Source organism: Hordeum vulgare, chromosome 6H (assembly GCF_904849725.1).
Source record: "Hordeum vulgare subsp. vulgare chromosome 6H, MorexV3_pseudomolecules_assembly, whole genome shotgun sequence".
NCBI classification, from domain to species: Eukaryota; Viridiplantae; Streptophyta; class Magnoliopsida; order Poales; family Poaceae; genus Hordeum; species Hordeum vulgare.
In genome coordinates, this window is record NC_058523.1 from 9,332,953 (window position 1) to 9,352,998 (window position 20,046).

Consider the following 20,046-nt stretch of genomic DNA (forward strand, 5'->3'; position numbering starts at 1 on the left):
GGATCTGCTGCGAACGGCGATCTCGACAGGAGCTCGGGATCCTCTGCGAGCGAGACGGTTGCGTCATCTCCTGTGCCTCAACCAGTGCAAATACGAAGAAGTAAAACCCAGCCGGTTGCAACTTCTCGTGTCACGACTCGGTCACAAAGAGGTATAAAAAATCCAAAGGTTCGAACTGATGGCACTATTCCATATGACATGTTATGTGTAGCAGGGGAACCAGCAAATTTGGATGATGCACTCAGAGATCCAAAATGGAAACATGCAATGGATGAAGAGCACTCAGCGCTCATGAGAAACAAGACTTGGCATCATGTGCCAGAAAGGAGAGGTAAAAATGTCATTGATTGCAAATGGGTTTACAGAATAAAAAGGAAAGCAGATGGCTCCATTGACAGGTATAAAGCTTGTCTAGTTGCAAAAGGTTTTAAACAACGATATGGTTTGGACTATGAGGATACTTTTAGGCATGTGGTTAAAGCTGCAACTATTAGACTTGTGTTAGCTATATCTGTATCCAGGGATGGAACTTGAGACAGCTAGATGTTCAGAATGCGTTTTTGCATGGTGTTCTGGAAGAGGAGGTTTATATAAGACAACCACCTGGGTATGTTGACAAAAAGGTACCTCATTATGTGTGCAGGCTTGACAAAGCACTCTATGGTCTAAAGCAAGCACCAAGGGCATGGTACTCAAGGTTAAGTTCAAAGTTGAAACGTTTAGGTTTTGTTGCATCCAAAGCTGATACTTCTCTGTTTATTTACAACAAGGCAAACACAACTATATTTGTGCTAGTATATGTTGATGATATCATAGTTGCAAGCTCCTCACAAAGTGCCACCAATGCTCTCCTACATGATTTAAGTTCAGAGTTTGCATTAAAGGATCTTGGTGATCTACATTTCTTCTTAGGCATTGAGGTTAAGAAAATTCAAGATGGCATAGTGTTAAATCAAGAGAAATATGCCACTGAACTTCTGGTTCGAATGGGAATGAAGGACTGTAATCCTTCATCCACACCTTTATCATCCTCAGAGAAACTATCAGCTTTTGAAGGTGAGCCACTGAAAGAAGAGGAGATCACAAAATATAGGAGTGCAGTAGGAGCACTGCAGTACTTGACACTGACAAGACCTGATATTTCTTTTGTTGTTAAGAAAGTTTGCCAGTATCTTCATGCACCTACTAGCATACATTGGACTGCAGTCAAAAGAATTGTACGATACATAAAACATTCTGTGAGCTTGGGTCTTCAGGTAAAACACTCCAAATCCACTCTTGTTAGTGCCTTCTCTGATGCTGCCTGGGCAGGATGCAGTGATGATAGAAGATCAACAGGAGGTTTTGCGGTGTTCTTTGGTTCTAATCTTATATCTTGGAGTGCCAGAAAACAAGCCACAGTGTCCAAGTCAAGTATTGAGGCCGAATATAAGTCATTAGCAAATGCAACTGCTGAGATCATTTGGCTTGAATCATTGTTAAAAGAACTAGGAGTTAAACAGCATCGTGTGTCATGTTTATGGTGTGACAATCTAGGAGCCACATATCTCTCTGCAAATCCAGTGTTTCATGGCAGAACAAAGCACATAGAAATTGACTTTCATTTTGTTAGAGAAAGGGTTGCAGAGAAGAAGTTGGATATACGGTTCATTCCCTCCAGAGATCAAGTCGCAGATGGGTTCACTAAAGCCTTGCCAGTTAAACCATTCGAGGAGTTCAAGAGGAATCTTAATATAGGATAGTTGAGATTAAGGGAGGGTGTTAGACTTAGGGATATATTATTGTTGTAATCTCAATCTATCTCTATCTCTTCCTTAAACGAATCCTATCTGTATTCCTTTCTTGTAAACCAAGGCAAGGGTTTTGCCCAATATAAATAAACACCGCGGCTCCTCTCGAGGAGTAGGAACGCTTCCATCTGACACTTGACAACAAGACAACTAGTGATGGACCACTCTATGCAAAGCTAATGCTATTCTGGGCACCATGACGGCTAGCTCGTGGACGCAGTCGATGTTGGTGGTGGACCTCAGGGAGGGGGACCACATACACATGAATGATAAGGCATGCAAAAAGGGTGCACATGCTTGGAGGTCTTGCTTATCCACGTCCTGTGTGCAAAGTGAGATCCCTGGGGGCAGCTACATGAAGTATGAGCTCGAGGTGGCTTGGAGGAGGCGACACCAGAAGCTGGATCCATGTGGCAGCTCACAGTGGAGGCATGAAAATTTAGAGAATGATGGATCCAAGGCGGGGAGAATGTGGATCAGCGAGGGAGGAGAGGAAATACTCCAGTGGATGGAGACCTGGAGGATGGAAGTGGCATTGTTGAAGGACGAACCCTAATGGGTGTTGGCACCATCTGTTCTACTCCATTTGTCTCATAATATAAGCTAGTGTGTAGTGTGAAAAACAACTTATATTATGAGACAAAGGAAGAGCTTATATTATATTACTCCGTCCCAAAATAAGTGTCTCAAGCTTAGTATAATTTTGAATTAAAGCTAGTACAGAGTTGAGACACTTATTTTAGGATAGAAGTAGTACAAAGGGAGTATCTGTGTGGAAGAGGAAGGAGGGGGGAAGATATAGCTTGTAATTTGTTTTGCCTCCAATTTGTACGTGGTGTATGATCGCCCCCGAATGCCTTCCGCGACTGGCGTCGTCCAAAAAATTAGATGCTTCAAGGGCTGCATCCCGCCCTTCGTCAAGCTCGCGCCCTTCATCACCAACCAGGCGATCCTAGAGCCACCATGGCCATCCCGGTCATCTGCGTTGTCGACTTCAACATCGGAGACCAAGTCTGGTGGTCCTTGCCCATGTTACACCTTGCTCATCGTGGCAACAATCTATTTTGAGTCACGTCATTTGCCTCCACATGGCACGGATACTCATGCACCCTACAGTACTCCACGGTGGTTGTTGGAGTTTGCTGCGTCCCTAGGGGCTCCCATTCGAGTACGACGAGATGGACCTCCTGGTCCGGGTGGCGATGGAGGTTACCACCGTTCGTTTAGGATGTAGGTAGCATAATAGAAAGTCGTTATAAATATGCTCTAGAGTCAATAATAAATTAGTTATTATTATATCTCCTTGATCATGATAATCATTTATTATGCATGCTAGAATTGTATTGATTGGAAACTCAAATACATCTGTGGGTACATAGACAACACATTGTCCCTAGTGAGCTTCTAAAGGACTAGCTCGTTGATCAAACATGGTGAAGGTTTCCTAGCCATAGACATGAGATGTCATTTGATAACAGGACCACATCATTAGGAGCATTATGTGATGGACAAGACCCAAACTATGAATGTAGCATATGATCATATCAGTTTATTGCTATTGTTTTCTGCATGTCAAGTATCTGTTTCTATGACCATGAGATCATGCAACTCACTGACACCGGAGGAGTAACTTGTGTGTATCAAACGTCAAAATGTAACTAGGTGACTATAAAGGTACTCTACAGGTATCTCTGAGGGTGTATCTTGAGTTGGCATGGATCAATACTGGGATTTATCACTCCGTGTGACGGAGAGGCATCTCAGGGCCCACTCGGTAATATAGCACCACAACAAGCTTGCAAGCAATGTGACTAAAAAGTTAGCCACATGATCTTGTATTACGGAATGAGTAAAGAGACTTGCCGGTAACGGGATTGAACTAGTTATGCACATACCAACGATCGATTCTCGGGGAAGTAACATACCGATGGATAAAGGCAACAGTATACAGGATTGATTGAATCCTTGACATCGTGGTTCGATCGATAAAGATCTTCATAGAATATGTAGGAGCCAATATGGGCATCCAGGTCCCGCTATTGGTTACTGACCAGAGAGTGTCTCGGTCATGTGTGCATAGTTCTTGAACCCGCAGGGTCTGCACACTTAAGGTTCTTTGACAATTTGCTATTAATGAGTTATGTGTGATGGTAACCGAAAGTTGTTCGGAGTCCCGGATGAGATACCGGACATGACGAGGAGCTCCGGAATGCTCCAGAGAAAGTTTGATATATGGGAAGTTCTGTGTTGGTCACCGGAAAAAGGTTCGGGCGTCACCGGTAGCGTACACGGAGTGCCGAAAGGGTTTCATGGGTCCACCTAAAGGGACCACTAGCCTCGGAGGGGCCAGTTGGGATGTGAGGGATGCGCACCAGCCCCTGGTGGGTTGGGAGCACCTCCCCACCGAGGCCCATGTGGCTGGGCTTGTGGGAGGGCAAATCCTAGGGGTGGCGCCACCTTTCCTTGGGTGGTAAGGCACATCTACGACTCCTCCACCTTTGGCCGCCGCCCCAAATGGGAAACCCTAGGGGCGCGCACCTCACCCATCCCCCTATATATACTTGAGAGGAGAGAAGGCAGCCACACATAAAATGCCACGGGTTGCCTCTCTTTCTCTCTCTCTAGATATGTTTCTCCTCTTGATTGTTTCGGTAGTGCTTGGCGAAGCCCTGCCGGGACAACTACACCACCACCATCGTCCCACCGTCGCGCTGCCTGTGAACTCATCTACCACTCCTCCCTCTCTTGTTGGATCAAGGAGGTGGAGACGTCATCAATCTGTACGTGTGCGGAATGTGGAGGTGTCGTCCGTTCGGCACTTGATCGGGAGTTCGAGGGACGAATCGTGATAGGATCGCGAAGACGTCCGACTACATCAACCGCGTTTCTTAACGCTTCCGCTAAGAGATCTACAAGGGTATGCATATACAATCTCTCCTCTCGTAGATGTGCATCCCCTCGATTGATCTTGGTGAATGTAGAATTTTTTTGTTTCCCATGCAACGTTCCCCAACAGTGGTATCGGAGATACGTCTATGTGTAGATGACATCACGAGTAGAACACAAAGGAGTTTGTGGGTGTTGATATTCATATTTCTTCCCTCGTTAGTCTTTTCATGCTTCGGCGGAATTGTGGGATGAAGCGGCCCGTACCAACTTTACTCGTCCACGTACGAGAGACCAAGTTCCATCGACTGACATGTAACTTGGTTGCATAAGATGGATGGAGGGTGTGTGTCTCTCCCACCTTAGTTGAACCGGATTCGACAAAGGTGGTCCTTGTAGAAGGTTAAATAGCAACTTGCATACAACCGTTGTGGTTTTGTGTAGGTAAGAAGCGTTCTTGCTAGATACCCATAGCAGCCACATAAAAAATGCAACAACAAATTAGAGGACATCTAACTTGTTTTTGCACGGTATGTTGTGATATGATATGTTCAAAGACATGATAATATATACTTGATGTATGTGATGATCATGTTGTAATAGTTAATGTCGACTTGCATGTCGATGCTGTGGCAACCGACAGGAGCCATAAGGTTGTATTTAATTATTGTATGACATGCATGTCAATCATTAAGCGCTAGTAATGCTTTACTTTATCGTAAACGGTAGCAATAGTACTAGAAGCATGGTTGGCGCGACAACCTTGATGGCAACACGATGATGGAGATCATAGTATTGTGACGGTGACGATGGAGATCATACCGGTGCTTTGGAGATGGAGATCAAAAGCACAAGATCTTGCTCATATCATGTCACTCATGATTTGCATGTTATGTTAATCCTTTTATGCACCTAGTTTTTGTTAGGACGACGGTAGCATTATAATGTGATCTCTCACTAAAATTTCAAGATAAAATTATGTTCTCCCCGAGTCTGCACCACTGTGAAAGTTCGTCGTTTAGAAGCACCACATGACGATCGGGTGTGATAGACTCTACGTTCACATACAACGGGTGCAATAAAGTTTTGCACATGCAGAGCACTCGGGTTAAACATGACGAGCCTAGCATGTACACACATGGCCTCGAAACACAATAGACCGGAAAGTCGAACATGAGTCATAAAGTAGATATGATCAACATGAAGATGTTCACCATTGAACTCACCTCATCTCACATGATGATCGGACTTGGGTTGGTGAATTTGGATCATGTATCACTTGACTCACTCAAGGGATGTCAATTTTAGTGGGAGTTTTTTAGTAATATGATTAACAAAACTCATTATCATGATCATAGTATAAGTTGTCTTTAAAAAGTATGTTGTAGAACAATAGCTCGTGTTGAATCTCCCCTGTATTTTTGATGCGTTCCTAGAGAAAATTAAATTGAAAGATGATACTAGCAATTATGCGGACTCGGTCCGTAACTGAGGATTGTCCTCATTGAGGCCCGCCCCAAGCGTCGTTTGTGGAAGTTGTGAACATCTGACAGACACGTTTGGATTACTACATGATAGTTCAGTGTGTCATGCTTTATGGCTTAGAATTGAGGCTCCAAAACATTTTGAACGTCACAGACCATATGAGTTGTTCCAAGAGGTGAAACTAAGATTTTAGGCTCATGCCCATGTTGAGAGGTATGAGACCTCAGACGAATTATTTGCCTACAAGATGAACGAGAATAGCTCAATTTGTGAGCATGTGCTCAGATTGTCAGGGTACAACAATGGGAGTTGATCTTCTAGATAAGATAGTGATTTAAATAGTTCTCCAAATAACAAACACCAAGCTACTAGAGCTTCGTGATGAATTATAACATAATAGGGACGGAGATGATGATCCCTGAGTTATTCACGATGTTGACACCATGAAGGTAGACATCAAGAAGTAGCATCAAGTGTTGATGGTTAGTAAACCCCCTAGTTTCAAGAAGGGTAAGGGCAAGATGGGAAACTCCGAGGAAGACAATCCTGTGGTCGCTCCAGTGAAGAAACCCAAGGTTGAACCCAAACCCCACACCGAGTGCTTCTGTTGTGAGGGGAGTGGTGACTGAGAGCGAAACTACCCCAGATACTTGGCAGATAAGAAGGCTGGCAATGTCAACAAAAGTATATTTGATATACATGTTATTGTCGTGTGCCTTACTAGTGCTCTATGTAGCTCCTGGGTATTTGATATAGTTCAGTTGCTAATATTAGTCCCTCGAAATAGGAGTTGCGGAATAAGCAGAGACTAGCTAAGGGAGAGGTGTCGATGTGTGTTGGCAGTGTTTCCAAGGTTGTTGTGATCACCATCGTACGCTCCATCTACCTTCAGGATTGGTGGTAAACCTAAATAAATATATTTGGTGTCTGCGTTGAGCATGAACATTATATTGGTTTTGTTTATTGCGAGACGATTATTCACGTAAGTTAGAGAATAATATGTTATTATCTTTACATGAATAATGTCTTTCATGGTCATGCACCCAATATGAATGGTTTATTGGATCATAGTGATACATACGTTCGTAGTATTTATGCCAAAAGATACAAAGTTAGTAATGATAGTACCACATACTTGTAGCACTACCGCTTAGGTCATATTGGTATAAATCCCATGAAGAAACTCCATGCTGATGGATCTTTGGACTTGCTTGATTTTGAATCGTTTGAGACATGTGAGCCATGCCTATTGGTGTAAACGCGTGAAAAAACTCCATGCAGATGGATCTTTTGGACTCGCTTTATTGTAAATCATTTGAGACATGCAAACCATGCCACATGGGCAAGATGACTAAATGCCTCGTTTTCCAGTAAGATGGAACGGGCAAGTGACCGTTGGAAATAATACATTTTGAAGTATGCAATCCAATGAGTGCCGAAGCACGTAGTGGATACTGTTATGTTCTTACTTCATAGATGATTTGAGTAAATACGGGTATATTTACTTGATGAATCACAAGTCTAAAATGTTGAAATGTTCAAGCAATTTCAGAGAAAAGTTTAAGAACATCGTGACAAGAGGATGAAATGTCTACGATGTGATCGTAGAGGTGAATATTTGAGTCATGAGTTTGGTATACATTTAAGACATTGTGAAAATTGTTTCACAACTCATGCCACGTGGAACAACATAGTATGATGGTGTGCCCGTACGTCGTGGCCGTTCCCTATTGGATATGGTGCGTACTATAAGGTCCCTAATCGATTTGCCACTATCGTTTTGGGGTTATGCATCAGAGACAACCACATTCACATTAGATAGGGCACCATATAATTATGTTGAGATGACACCGTATGAATTATGGTTTGACAAGAAACCTAAGTTTTTATTTCTTAAAGCTTCGGGCTATGATGCTTATGTCAAAAGGCTTCGGCCTGATAAGCTCGAACCCAAAGCAGATAAATGAATCTTCATAGGATACCCAAAGGAAACAGTTGGGTATACCTCCTATCTCATATCTGAAGGCAAAGTGTTTGTTGCTAAAAACGGGTCCTTTCTCGAGAAAGAATTTCTCTCGAAAGAATTGAGTGCGAGGATGGTGGAACTTGATGAGGTTTTTTGAACCGTCACTTCAACCAAAGAGTAGAAGGGCGCAGGAAGATGTTCCTCTGGCGCCTACAGCAGTTATAGCGGAAGATGATGATGGTGATCATAAAGCTTCTGATCCAGTTACTACCAAACCTTGTAGGTCGACAAGGACACATACTGATCCATAGTGGTACGATAATCATGTCTTGGAGGTCATGTTGTTGGACAACAATAAACATACGAGCTATGAAGAAGCGATGGTGGGCCCGGATTCTGATGAATGGCTGGAGGCCATGAAATCCAAGAAAGGATCCATATATGAAAACAAAGTGTGGAATTTTGAAGAACTACTTGATGGTCGTAAGTCTATTAAGTACAAATGGTTCTTGAAAAGGAAGACATATGATAATGGTAAATGTCACAATTTAGAAAGCTCGACTTGTCACAAAGAGGTTTTCGACAAGTTCAAGGAGTTGACTACAATGAAACTTTCTCACCCGTAGCAATGCTAAAGTTTGTTGGAATTATGTTAGCAGTTTCCGCATTTTTCGATTATGAAATCTAGCAGATGGATTTCAAAAATTGTTTCCTTGACGGTTTCCTTGAGGAAAGGTTGTATGTGATACAACCAGAAGGTTTTCTCGATTCTAAGCATGCTAACAAGTATGGAAGCTCCAGTGATCCTGCTATAGACATGAGCAAGCATCTCAGAGTTGAAATATACGCTTTGATAAGATGATCAAAGCTTTTGGGGTTTATACAAAGTTTATGAGAAACTTGTATTTACAAGAAAGTGAGTGGGAGCACTATAGAATTTATGATAAGTTTATGTGAATGACATATTGTTGATCGGAGATGATGTGGAATTTTTGGAAAGTACAAAGGGTTGTTTGAAAGAGTTTTTCAAAGGAAAACCTGGATGAAGCTACTTAAAATATTGGGCATCAAGATCTATAGAGATAGATCAGGACGCTTGATAAAACTTTCAATAAAAGACATACCTTGACAAGATTTTGAAGGAGTTCAAAATGGATCAGCCAAAGAAGGAGTTCTTGCCTATATGTAAGGTGTGAATTTTAGTAAAGACTCAAAGCCTGACCACGGCAGAAAAAAGAGAAAGGAAGAAGGTCATCCCCTATGACTTAGCCATAGGATCTATAGTATGTCATGCTATATACTGCAGCTCGTGTGTGCCTTGCCATGATTCTATCAAGGGGTACAAGAGTGATCCAGGAATGGATCACTCGACAGTGGTGAAAGCTATCCTTAGTAACTAGTTGACTAAGGAAATGTTTCTCGATTATGGAGGTGATAAACGAGTTCGTCGTAAAGGGTTACGTCGATGCAAGCTTTGACACCAATCCGGATGACTCTGAATAGCAAACCGGATTTGTATAGTGGAGCAGTCATTTGAAATTGTTCCAAGTGGAGAGTAGCATCTATAGTATGACATAGAGATTTGTAAAGTACACACAGATCTGAATATTGCAGACCCGTTGACTAAGAACCTCTCTAACAAGCAAAACATGATCAAACTCCAGAACTTATTGGGTGTTAATCACACGGTGATATGAACTAGATCATTGACTCTAGTGCAAGTGTAGGATTGTTGGAAATATGCCCTAGAGGCAATAACAGATTAGTTATTATTGTATTTCCTTGGTCATGATAACCATTTATTATCCATGATAGAACTGTATTGATTGGAAACTCAAATACATGTGTGGGTACATAGACAACACACTGTCCCAAGTGGGCCTCTAAAGGACTAACTCATTGATTAATGATGGTCAAGGTTTCCTGGCCAGAGACATAAGTTGTCATTTGATAACGGGATCACATCAGTAGGAGAATGATGTGATGGACAATACCCAAATTATGAGTGTAGCATAGGATCGTATCAGTTTATTTCTATTCTTTTCTACATGTCAAGTATCTGTTTTTATGACCATGAGATCATGCAATTCACAGACACTCGAGGAATACCTTGTGTGTATCAAACGCCGCAAAGTAACTGGGTGACTATATATATATAGGTGCTCTACAGGTATCTCTGAGAGTGTATTTTGAGTTGGCATTGATCAAGACTAGGTTTATCACTCCGAGTGACGGAGAGGTATCTCAGGGCCCACTCGGTAGTGCAGCATCACAACAAGCTTGCAAGAAATGTCACTAAAGAGTTAGACACGGGATCTTGTATTACGAAACGAGTAAAGAGACTTGCCGGCAACAAGATTGAACTAGCTATATAGATACCAATGATCGAACCTCGGGCAGTAACATACCGATGGACAAAGGGAACAATATACATGATTGATTGAATCCTTGACATCGTGGTTCCACCGATAAAGATCTTTGTAGAATATGTAGGAGCCAATATGGGCATCCACGTCCCGCTATTGGTTATTGACCGGAGAGTGTCTCGGTCATGTCTGCATAGTTCTCGAACCCGTAGGGTTTGCACACTTAAGGTTCGATGACGATTTCGTATTAATCATTTATGCATGATGGTAATCAAAAGTTGTTTGGCGTACCGGATGAGATTACGGACATGACGAGGAGCTCCAGAATGGTTCGGAAGTAAAGATTGATATATGGGAAGTTCTTTGTTGGTCACCGAAAAAGGTACGGGCGGCGCCGGTAGTGTATCGAGAGTGTCGGAAGGGTTCCGGGGGTCCACTAGAAGGTGCCACCAGCCCAGGAGGGGACACATGGGATGTGAGGGATGCGCACCAGCCCGTGGTGGGCTGGGCGAACCTCTGCACCCAGGCCCATGCGGTTGGGCCTGTAGGACGGCCAATCCTAGGGGTGGTGCCACCTTTCCTTGGGTGGCAATCCACCTCTAGGGCGCCTCCACCCTTGCCCCCCCCCAAGGGGAAACCCTAGGGGTGGGCGCCTCCACCCCTTCCCCTATATATACTTGAGGCCCTGTTCGGTTCCACCTCTTCTCAAGAGGATTGAAGGGGATTGGGTGGAATTTGACTTGTACGGGATTATATCCACCTCAATCCATGTCAAACCCCTTCTAAATCCTTGTCAAACGAACAAGACCTGAGGGGAGAGAGGGCAGTCACACGTGAAAATCCACGGGCTTCCTCTCTTTCTCTCTCTCTCTCTCTCTCTCTCTCTAGATCTGTTTCTCCTCTAGATTGTTTTGGTAGTGCTTGGCGAAGCCCTGCTGGGACAGCTACACCACCACCATTATGTCATCGTGTTGCCTCTGAACTCATCTACCACTCCGCCCTCGCTTGCTAGATCAAGGAGGCGGAGATGTCATCGAGTTGTACGTGTGCTAAACACGGAGGTGCCGTCTTTTGGTACTTGATTGGGAGTTCGAGGGATGGATCGTGATAGGATCGCGAAGACGTTCGACTACATCAACAACGTTTCTTAACGCTTCCGCTAAGCGATCTACAAGACTATGTAGATACAATATTTCCTCTCGTAGATGAGCGTAGGATTTTTTTTGTTTCTCATGCAACGTTCCCCAACACAAGTGACGGCATAGCACAACTCAGGAATTCGTTACGCTCTCTCTTTGTCAAACGGGTTGTAAATCACATGATGGTACCTATCGGTAACAAATGTGCTGGCCCATTTATTTACAATGAGATACAACACATAATAGCACATACAATAACAATCTCCAGGAGAGTAGAAGGCCTGGATTTCGAGAGCATCTGAGCTCGTGCTCAAAAATAAAATTTTGTTCCCACGTCCATACATGCATAGAGAGAAACAAGGAAAGATATCGCAACACACACATGCCTGCATGCATGCGTCCACAAATGGGTTACCACATACCTTACGGGGCTCTCGCGACCTCATATCCATTGTTGACATCTTATGACCTCACATTCATGGGAGTGATTTCCTGACCTCACATTGTCCCTATAAAAGCCTATCGCCTCTATGAATTATGTGTCTCCACCATTCCAAACCCTCCGCGCGCCTAAGGGACCACTTGAGAAATTACTTTCAAATGGCCAACGGGAAGTATGCCGTGGCTATGTTATTTCTCACCACCATTGTGGCCGTGGCGGCCATAAGGCCAGCCGAGACCTATGGCGTTGCGGAGGAGAACACATTGAAGATGGCTCCCCCCAACAGAAAAGGAGTTGACTCTACCTTGGTAGCTACACATGTTGTTGCCGCCGAGAAGCCCATCAAGAAGGCCGAAACCGCCACCATACCTGAAGAGGCCGCGGCTTCCAAGCAAGATGGAGCAAAATCTACTTCTGTTGCATCAAAGTACAATGCCATATCTCAGCAGGAAACTAGTAAAGGTTCTTCTACCTCCCCTGGCAGGAAAGAAGCCGCCGCTACTTTAGCCGCTACGCACTATGCTGCCGCCGAGAAGTCCATCAAGAAGGCCAAAACTGCCACGACACCTGAAGAGGCCGCGGCTGCCAAGCGAGATGCAGCAAAGTCTGTTGCTGATGCACTAAAGTTTGGTGCCATCTCTCGGCAAGCAGCTGGCACAAGTTCTTCAACCTCTCCCAACAGCAAAGAAGCCACCAATGACTTAGCAGCCATGCACATTGCTGCTGCCAAGATGTTCACCAAGAAGGCTGAAACTGCTACCACACGTGAAGAGGCCGCGGCTGCCAAGCGAGCTGCAGCCAAGTCTACTGCTGCTGCATCCAAGTATGGTGTCATTTCTCAGCAAGCAGCTCGTACAAGTTCTTCTACCTCCCCCAACAGGGAAGAAGTTGCCACTACCTTAGCGGGTGTGCACATTGACGATGCCGAGAAGTCCATCAAGAAGGCTGAAACTGCCACCACATCTAAAGAGGCCATGACTGCCAAGAAAGAGGCAGCAAAGTCTACAGCTGCCGCATCAAAATATGATGTAATCTCTCAGCAGAAAGCTAGTATAAGTTCTTCTACCTCCCCTAGCACGAAAGCAGGTGTGCACATTGCCGCTGCCGAGAAGTCCATCAAGAAGGCTGAAACCGCCACCATGCCTGAAGAGGCAGCATCCGCTAAGAAAGATGTTGCGAAACCTGTGGCCGATGCAATGAAGTACGGAGCCATGTCTCAACAGGCTGCCAGCAAAAATGGTGCTTGAGTGATTCCTTATACACGTATTCATGGGCAACATCATCTGCATACTACCATGCATGCAAAATAGCATTGGATATCCCATTATGCTAATTCTCATGCATGCACGCTTTGTTTAAATGTTTCCATTGCGAATCATGTTGTAATGTCTTGCTTGTTTTACTTCTAGTGGTAAGACACGTCTGACTTGTTAAAAACAATACAATGATCGATGTATACATGTATTATGTGAAAATTAATAATATGAGTTCCACCGTAATTTGTGTTTTTATGTCATAAATTGGGTGCTGTCAATGCACATATCCAATACACAAAATTGGAGGAGTCAATGTATTTTGTAACCATGGAGCCGTGGATCATGCTTTAATGTCTTGCTTGTTTTACTTTTAGTAGTAAGATACGCTTGACTTGCTTTAATAAAATATAATGATCGACATATACATGCATTATATGAATCCACCGTAATTCACATTTTTGTTATAATTTGGGTGCAATCAATGCACAAATCCAATACACAAAATTGAAGAAGTCAATGTATTATGGCACCATGGATCGGCATAATGATATAATATATACATTCACTACTTTAAAAACAACTTAAGGTTTCATCATACATCTGCCCTTCCTACAACCTCCGTCTTGGGATAATTGGATAAATGCCACTCGAATATGACGATTCTGAGAACGCCATTGTAATTTCCAAATTTTGAAAAATGCCGTTGCAGATTTTGGCGAACTTTGAAAAACACCACTGCCGACTTCGAGAAATTCCACGGGAAATGGCATTTTTCAAAGCTTGAAAATTGCAGTGACGTTTCTTAGAATCACCAGAATTCGAGTGGCATTTATCCAATTAACCCTTGACACCCCCACCCCCACCCCTCACACACAAATCAATTGTACCTAAAAAGAGCCTCAAATGTCACATGTTTACTGTATATGTCGAGTGGTTGTGATGAGACGACGGTTCGACGCTTTAGCTTTTCAGCTTCTGACTACCATCATTTCGATAATTATAAGAAAGTAGCCGATTATCGTTACCAGCCACAAAGTTATGTTTTCTCCTCTTAACCAAGGTTTGTATACATTGTGTGTAGGTCTTAATGCATGCCAACGTTCTCAACTCCATGTACAATCACTCACAAATCACAATTTCTTTGTTCATCAAGCTTGTGTACTTTTTTTGAGGGGTGTGTTTGTGGGGGGTGGGGTGGGGGCACCTCAGGTAATATTGAAATTCCACAATAGTACATATCACCCTAGAAGTAATTAAAAGGTCATGAGACCACACAACGACCATAGTTCTCACTGGAGCGAGTTGAAGATGTACTGGGACTCTTCGTTTATGGTCCTCTTTACAATGCATGGAGAATCAAGACATGTTTACAAACGTGTGTACACGATTGGAGGCTACAACGAGGGATACTTTTATCCAACATGGGTGGCAGCATGATCTCAGGATTGGCCCCCCTTTTCTTTAGGCGTTATACGGACTCTACATGTTTCTTTGTATCTTGCTGTTTTATTTTTCGAATCTGAGAGAGAATATTATTTGATTATGTGTGTATTAGTTATTCAGAGGCCGAGTGTAATACTTAAATCCTTTAATTAAGTAATAAAGCCCCCCTTTTCAAAAAGTAGTTGGAAGCAACATCCTTGTTAAGGCGACCATAGCAACCGAGAAGTCCTCAAACTTTGGCCACAAAAGAACAATACCCAAAAAAATTGTCTTGTCTAAGGAATCTTCGTTGAAACCAGAGATCCAACTTACCAGAACCCAACCCCCACACCGTCGATGGAGCAATCATCGGTGCAATGAGAAAGAAGAAGGAGGGGGACGATACTCGCATAGGCAGGTCGCTGCCTTCAGCTCGCCGACTAGTGTAAGGATCCAACAACTCGCATGATCCAAAGACCATGAGCAGCAAAATTTCCTCCCAAACCTTTGATGCCACCAATGGAAGAGGGAGCATAGAGATTGCCTGATCCATAGACCGACAAGAGAAGAATGTCGTCTCAAGTCGGCAGCATTGTCAAGAGGAAGGATGGACAGCCGATTTATTTGAACCATCGCGATGAAACCTTAACCATTATGTCGTCGTCAAGGACTATAGTTACCCTATCTACACAACGTCCCAAGAGAAATAGATCCCCACCTCCTCCACCATTGAAGCAAGCGGAGGAGGTAGGGATTTGCACCCTCACCGACGGGAAGAGGGGATTTGCTTGACCGCTCCCTTTTCGTTTCTCTTAGTAGGAAAGTAAACCAAATCCTGTATCAACAATACAATCAACCTGAACCATGTGTATTTACTGTGAACCAACATGAAATTGGATGGTTAGAAAGATAGTGATAAGTTCTAGATTTGACACTTGTGCTTGCATTTTCCTGATTTAATTATTTCAAGCCATACGACGATGTGCGTTCAATGGGAGGAGCCGTCCTTGTCGACTACGAAGACATATATGGCCACTTCATTAATCTTTGAAATGCTCATAAAGATAAGATGTTATATTTATAGGGTGAATGTGCATGTAGAAGCGTGTGCATTAACTTTGACCTTTCTTGTCTTGTAACCCGAGAAAATGAATGTTCAGTCACTTATAGCACCGTAGATGAAAATTAGAAAATATGCCCATAGTGAGCAGAGAGGCGCACATGATATATTCTCCCTAGTGGGTGACATGAGGGTTGCTTCGATGGGCGATGGGTCGAGGTTACAAAGGATGAATACGAGAAGGATTCAAACAACTGAAAATTTTGAATATGATATGAATAAAATATGCATCCAGTTATCAAACTAGGTGTGCCTGTCTTTTATGTTCATGGCACTTAAGATCATTGTACTTACAACTCAAATATCGCCACCCACTAGGCATTTTCTACCCATCTTACAAAAATGGAACAAAAAGAAATCCATGTTGAAATATATTTCCCGCCTCTCTTCATCAGTTCAGACTTTTGGATCAGTTGGGTGGAGCACGAATTCAATGTGGTATCAGAGCCATCTCGCGTAGCTGCATCGATGGGATCTCCATACGCTCCCGCCTTTTCCTCCACCACCATGACCACCATCTCTCTGCCCGCCTCTTTCGGCGGCCCGCCTGCTCGGCTGGCCCTGCTCCTTCTGCTAGCCTCATCACCGCCAAGCTCATTGCCGAAACAGTCCTCCCTCCTCTGTGCATCGCCGGTGCTATAGGCTACATCGACGGCACTCTTCCTGCTCCAGTGCGGCTCCTGGACGCTGACAACATGGAGGTGCGTGCTCCCAACCCTGAGTATGCCATATGGTACCATTCCTATGTTGATGAACTAGCTGCTGTTGATCGTGTTGATATTTTCCAAGTGCAAGGAATCATCCTAGCACTTTCCAAAGATGAAAGTGGTAAGTATGGAGTGTCGAACCCACAAGAAGCTAAAGGTAAGCTCAATATTCTCTCAAGTCCTATCTGCCACCGATACGACTCTACGCACATCAAGTGTTTGCTTCTATCTAGTAACAAGAAATAAAATTACGTATTCGGTATGAAGAGGATAGCTTTGCATAATATTGGAGAACTAAAATATGAAATTAGTTACTACATTATATAGAGTTAGAACATATCTATCTATCTATCTATCTATTTTATATACTAGCAAAAGAGCCCGTGTATTGCAACGGAAAAGAAAATAACACATGCTCTGAACGCAATATATTTTCACATGGCATCACATTTGTGTTGCCGACAATGGTTTTAGTGCTCACACAACGAAAATGCGTTTGAATGTACAGTCACTCGGAATAAGATGAGAAATATGTTGTTTCTCCCCCACAAGGTTTTTCAAAGGTGTGCATGTGTGGTTAACGATGTTTTCATTCCTCTCAATTTGGTTTTAATTTAATGGATGTTTATTGCAATTTGTATCGTCGCCGGAAAGAGAGAAAAAAAGGACCGTACAATACAGATTAAGTTTGCATCAAAAATAATATTTAAGAATTATTCAACATGTAAAAATAACATCCTATTTAGATTCTACACAATTTTTTAATCAAATTTCATATATAACATGTTAAAATCGGAGTTACGGTTTAAAAGATATGGATAATTTTGTTTTAGATAAAATTTGGATTGATTAATTGAAAAGTTAGGGTCTTTTTGTTAAAATACGAAGGACGGGTTGATTACGTGAAACATCAGGGGGTTTTCTGAACAATGCAAAAAGCCGATTCATTTTCTGACTTAAATTCAGACTGCAGGTTGATTACCTGAAACATCAAGGGTTTTCTGAAAAATGCAAAAAATGATTCGTTTCCTGACTTAAATCTGGGCTGCGGGTTGATTTCAAAAAACGTCGAAGGTTTTTTTATAAAAATGGCACGACGGACGGCAGAAGCAATCGACGCTTTATTATTAGGAGGAAAAGACTTAAAACAATAGAAAATTAACGACGGTGATTTGACACTCTAATACTAAGATGTATCAACGGCAAATACCACACGTCAAAAAAGTCTTCATAAGGCAAATACCACACGTCAAAAAAGTCTCAGAAGGCAAGTACCACACGTCAAAAGAATCTGTACAGGAATCCTAATTGTACACGGGGCTAGATACATTAGGCAAGTACTACACACGTCAACAAGACCTAAGATTAACGTAAAAATGAGATTAGGCAAGTAAACACGTCAAATAAATTCGTACATGTCTAGAAATACATTATACTCTCTCCGTCCCAAAATAAATGTCTTAACTTTATACTAGCTCCAATACAAAATTGTATTAAGGTTGAGACACTTATTTCGGGACGGAGGGAGTATATTATTATGCATCAATCAGGTCCTACTAGCTAGCAATGAACAACCTTCTATAGATGAAAAAAAAACTGTGGCACGTACGTGCCTTTTAAGGGAAAATCAAAACCGCTTCATATACGTGCTAATCAAAGGCACTAATTTCTTTTTTTTTTTTTTTTGCCAGGTGAAAGGCACTCATTTTCTTTTGATATGGATTGGGCAATCCTCGTGGGTCAATCCTAAGTTAAAGTCGAGACAACCATACGTCCCTACATTGATCCCGAAAAAAAAATACTCGTACGTCTATGCAAATACCATTGATCAGACTGTTGTAAATAATACTTACCCTCAAGTTAAGCTATACGTCCGTACATTGATCTGAAAAAAAAGCCTCCTACATCGCGGGAGATACCAGTGATCATACTGTTGTAAAAAATACTGGTCAAACTGTTTTGGAAAAAAATACCGGTATGACTTTACACCAATAGGTGCATACGTGTTTTATTTTACCTGAAAATAGATACATGCAGAAGGTACTTCCCATTGATTCTAATTATAACGCTGGAGAATAAAAGATGGAAAATGTACGTACAAAATCTACTGCATACAATTTTTTGGCAACATAAAAATAAGTCTTATGATTTTTTTGAGGGGTAATAAGTCTTTTGATTGACACATATAAGCCAGTCTATTATATACACATATGGAATAAGATAATCTATACAAGGAAAAATACAAACGGGCCACCTAAACATGTGCATGCTGATGAAAAGAACGCCTGAGGAGCTGAAGTTCAATTCCAGATTAGATTTGGTAAACACGGCCAACTAATTGTTCTGCCAAATTTAGCTCCTTTCTTTCGTTCTTACATCTGACTATGCAAATTAAACCTATGATGTAATTCCCCTGTCGTGTGGTGTGGAACCACATGCACATATATTCACATTTGAATTAGATAATTAAGCAACAAAGTAAATCAGAAGAAGATTATCACAGTTGAAAGTACGCTGGCCATGAAATAGAATAAATAAAAACTGCAACTACAATACGTCCAATGAGGATGTCGCTGGTAGACAGTGGAGACAAGGTTTATTTACAGCTATAAAATAGTAAGATTTAGAAGAAGAAATATGTAAAATCTAACTTTGTTGAAGATCTCCTAATAAAATGACGACAGAAAGAAATCAATGAATGAAGAGGAAGAGATATAAAGGCACACCCTCAGTTTCACTATATTTTTCCTCATGCCACCATGGACATAGAGAAAGCTAGCAATAAATACAAAGAGATATTTAATTAAAGATTTAAGATGTTAAAAAACAAAGTAGAACCATTCATGCATTTCCAAATCAACGAAATATGGGTACAAAGTTATTATGGAATAACCACAATATTATTGGTATTCTCTCCACAAATACAAACTTTGTACCAAGAACCGGATACATTTAGTGAGATCCTTTTCATAAATGTGGGGGGGGGGGGGGGGGGGGGAATGTGTCCTTAATATAGTATTCACATATTTGTACTATATTCTACTTATTTTTGGAAAACTACACTTTATCCATGGCAAACCATATAATGTTCATTTTTCAACCTTAGATCCTTTATTCACATGATTCTAAGATGCAGGAAAGAAAACATGTGATTAGAATATCATACCTACTCAATTTGTACAAGACCCTGGTTGCACGGAAGTTTGTTTGGTTTCCCCATAGGACAAACAAAGGAAATTCTTAAGATTTCTAAGTGGATGAAACACTACATATGAAATATAGTGTGAAGCAAACCTAGAAAAATTATAGGATATAAAACTACAATCAAAATCCTCAAAAGAAAAAAAATCCTAAATATTCCAATGCTCCAAAATAACTGGAGAAATAATCCTGAATCAAATAACCATGCACTACTGAATCCACGTTTCGTACCTCCGCTCTATCCGAGGGTGTGTTTTGTTATGATA

The 20,046-nt window shown here is 42.0% G+C and overlaps 1 protein-coding gene across 1 annotated transcript; it reads left to right on the top strand.

Annotated features, from left to right (window-relative positions):
• Positions 1-12,179: 12,179 nt before the first annotated feature.
• Positions 12,180-13,583, top strand: LOC123403150 (AF4/FMR2 family member lilli-like). Its single transcript, XM_045097114.1, has one exon. The coding sequence runs from the start codon at positions 12,233-12,235 to the stop codon at positions 13,319-13,321; it is 1,089 nt and encodes a 362-aa protein (XP_044953049.1). The 5' UTR covers positions 12,180-12,232; the 3' UTR covers positions 13,322-13,583.
• Positions 13,584-20,046: the final 6,463 nt, after the last annotated feature.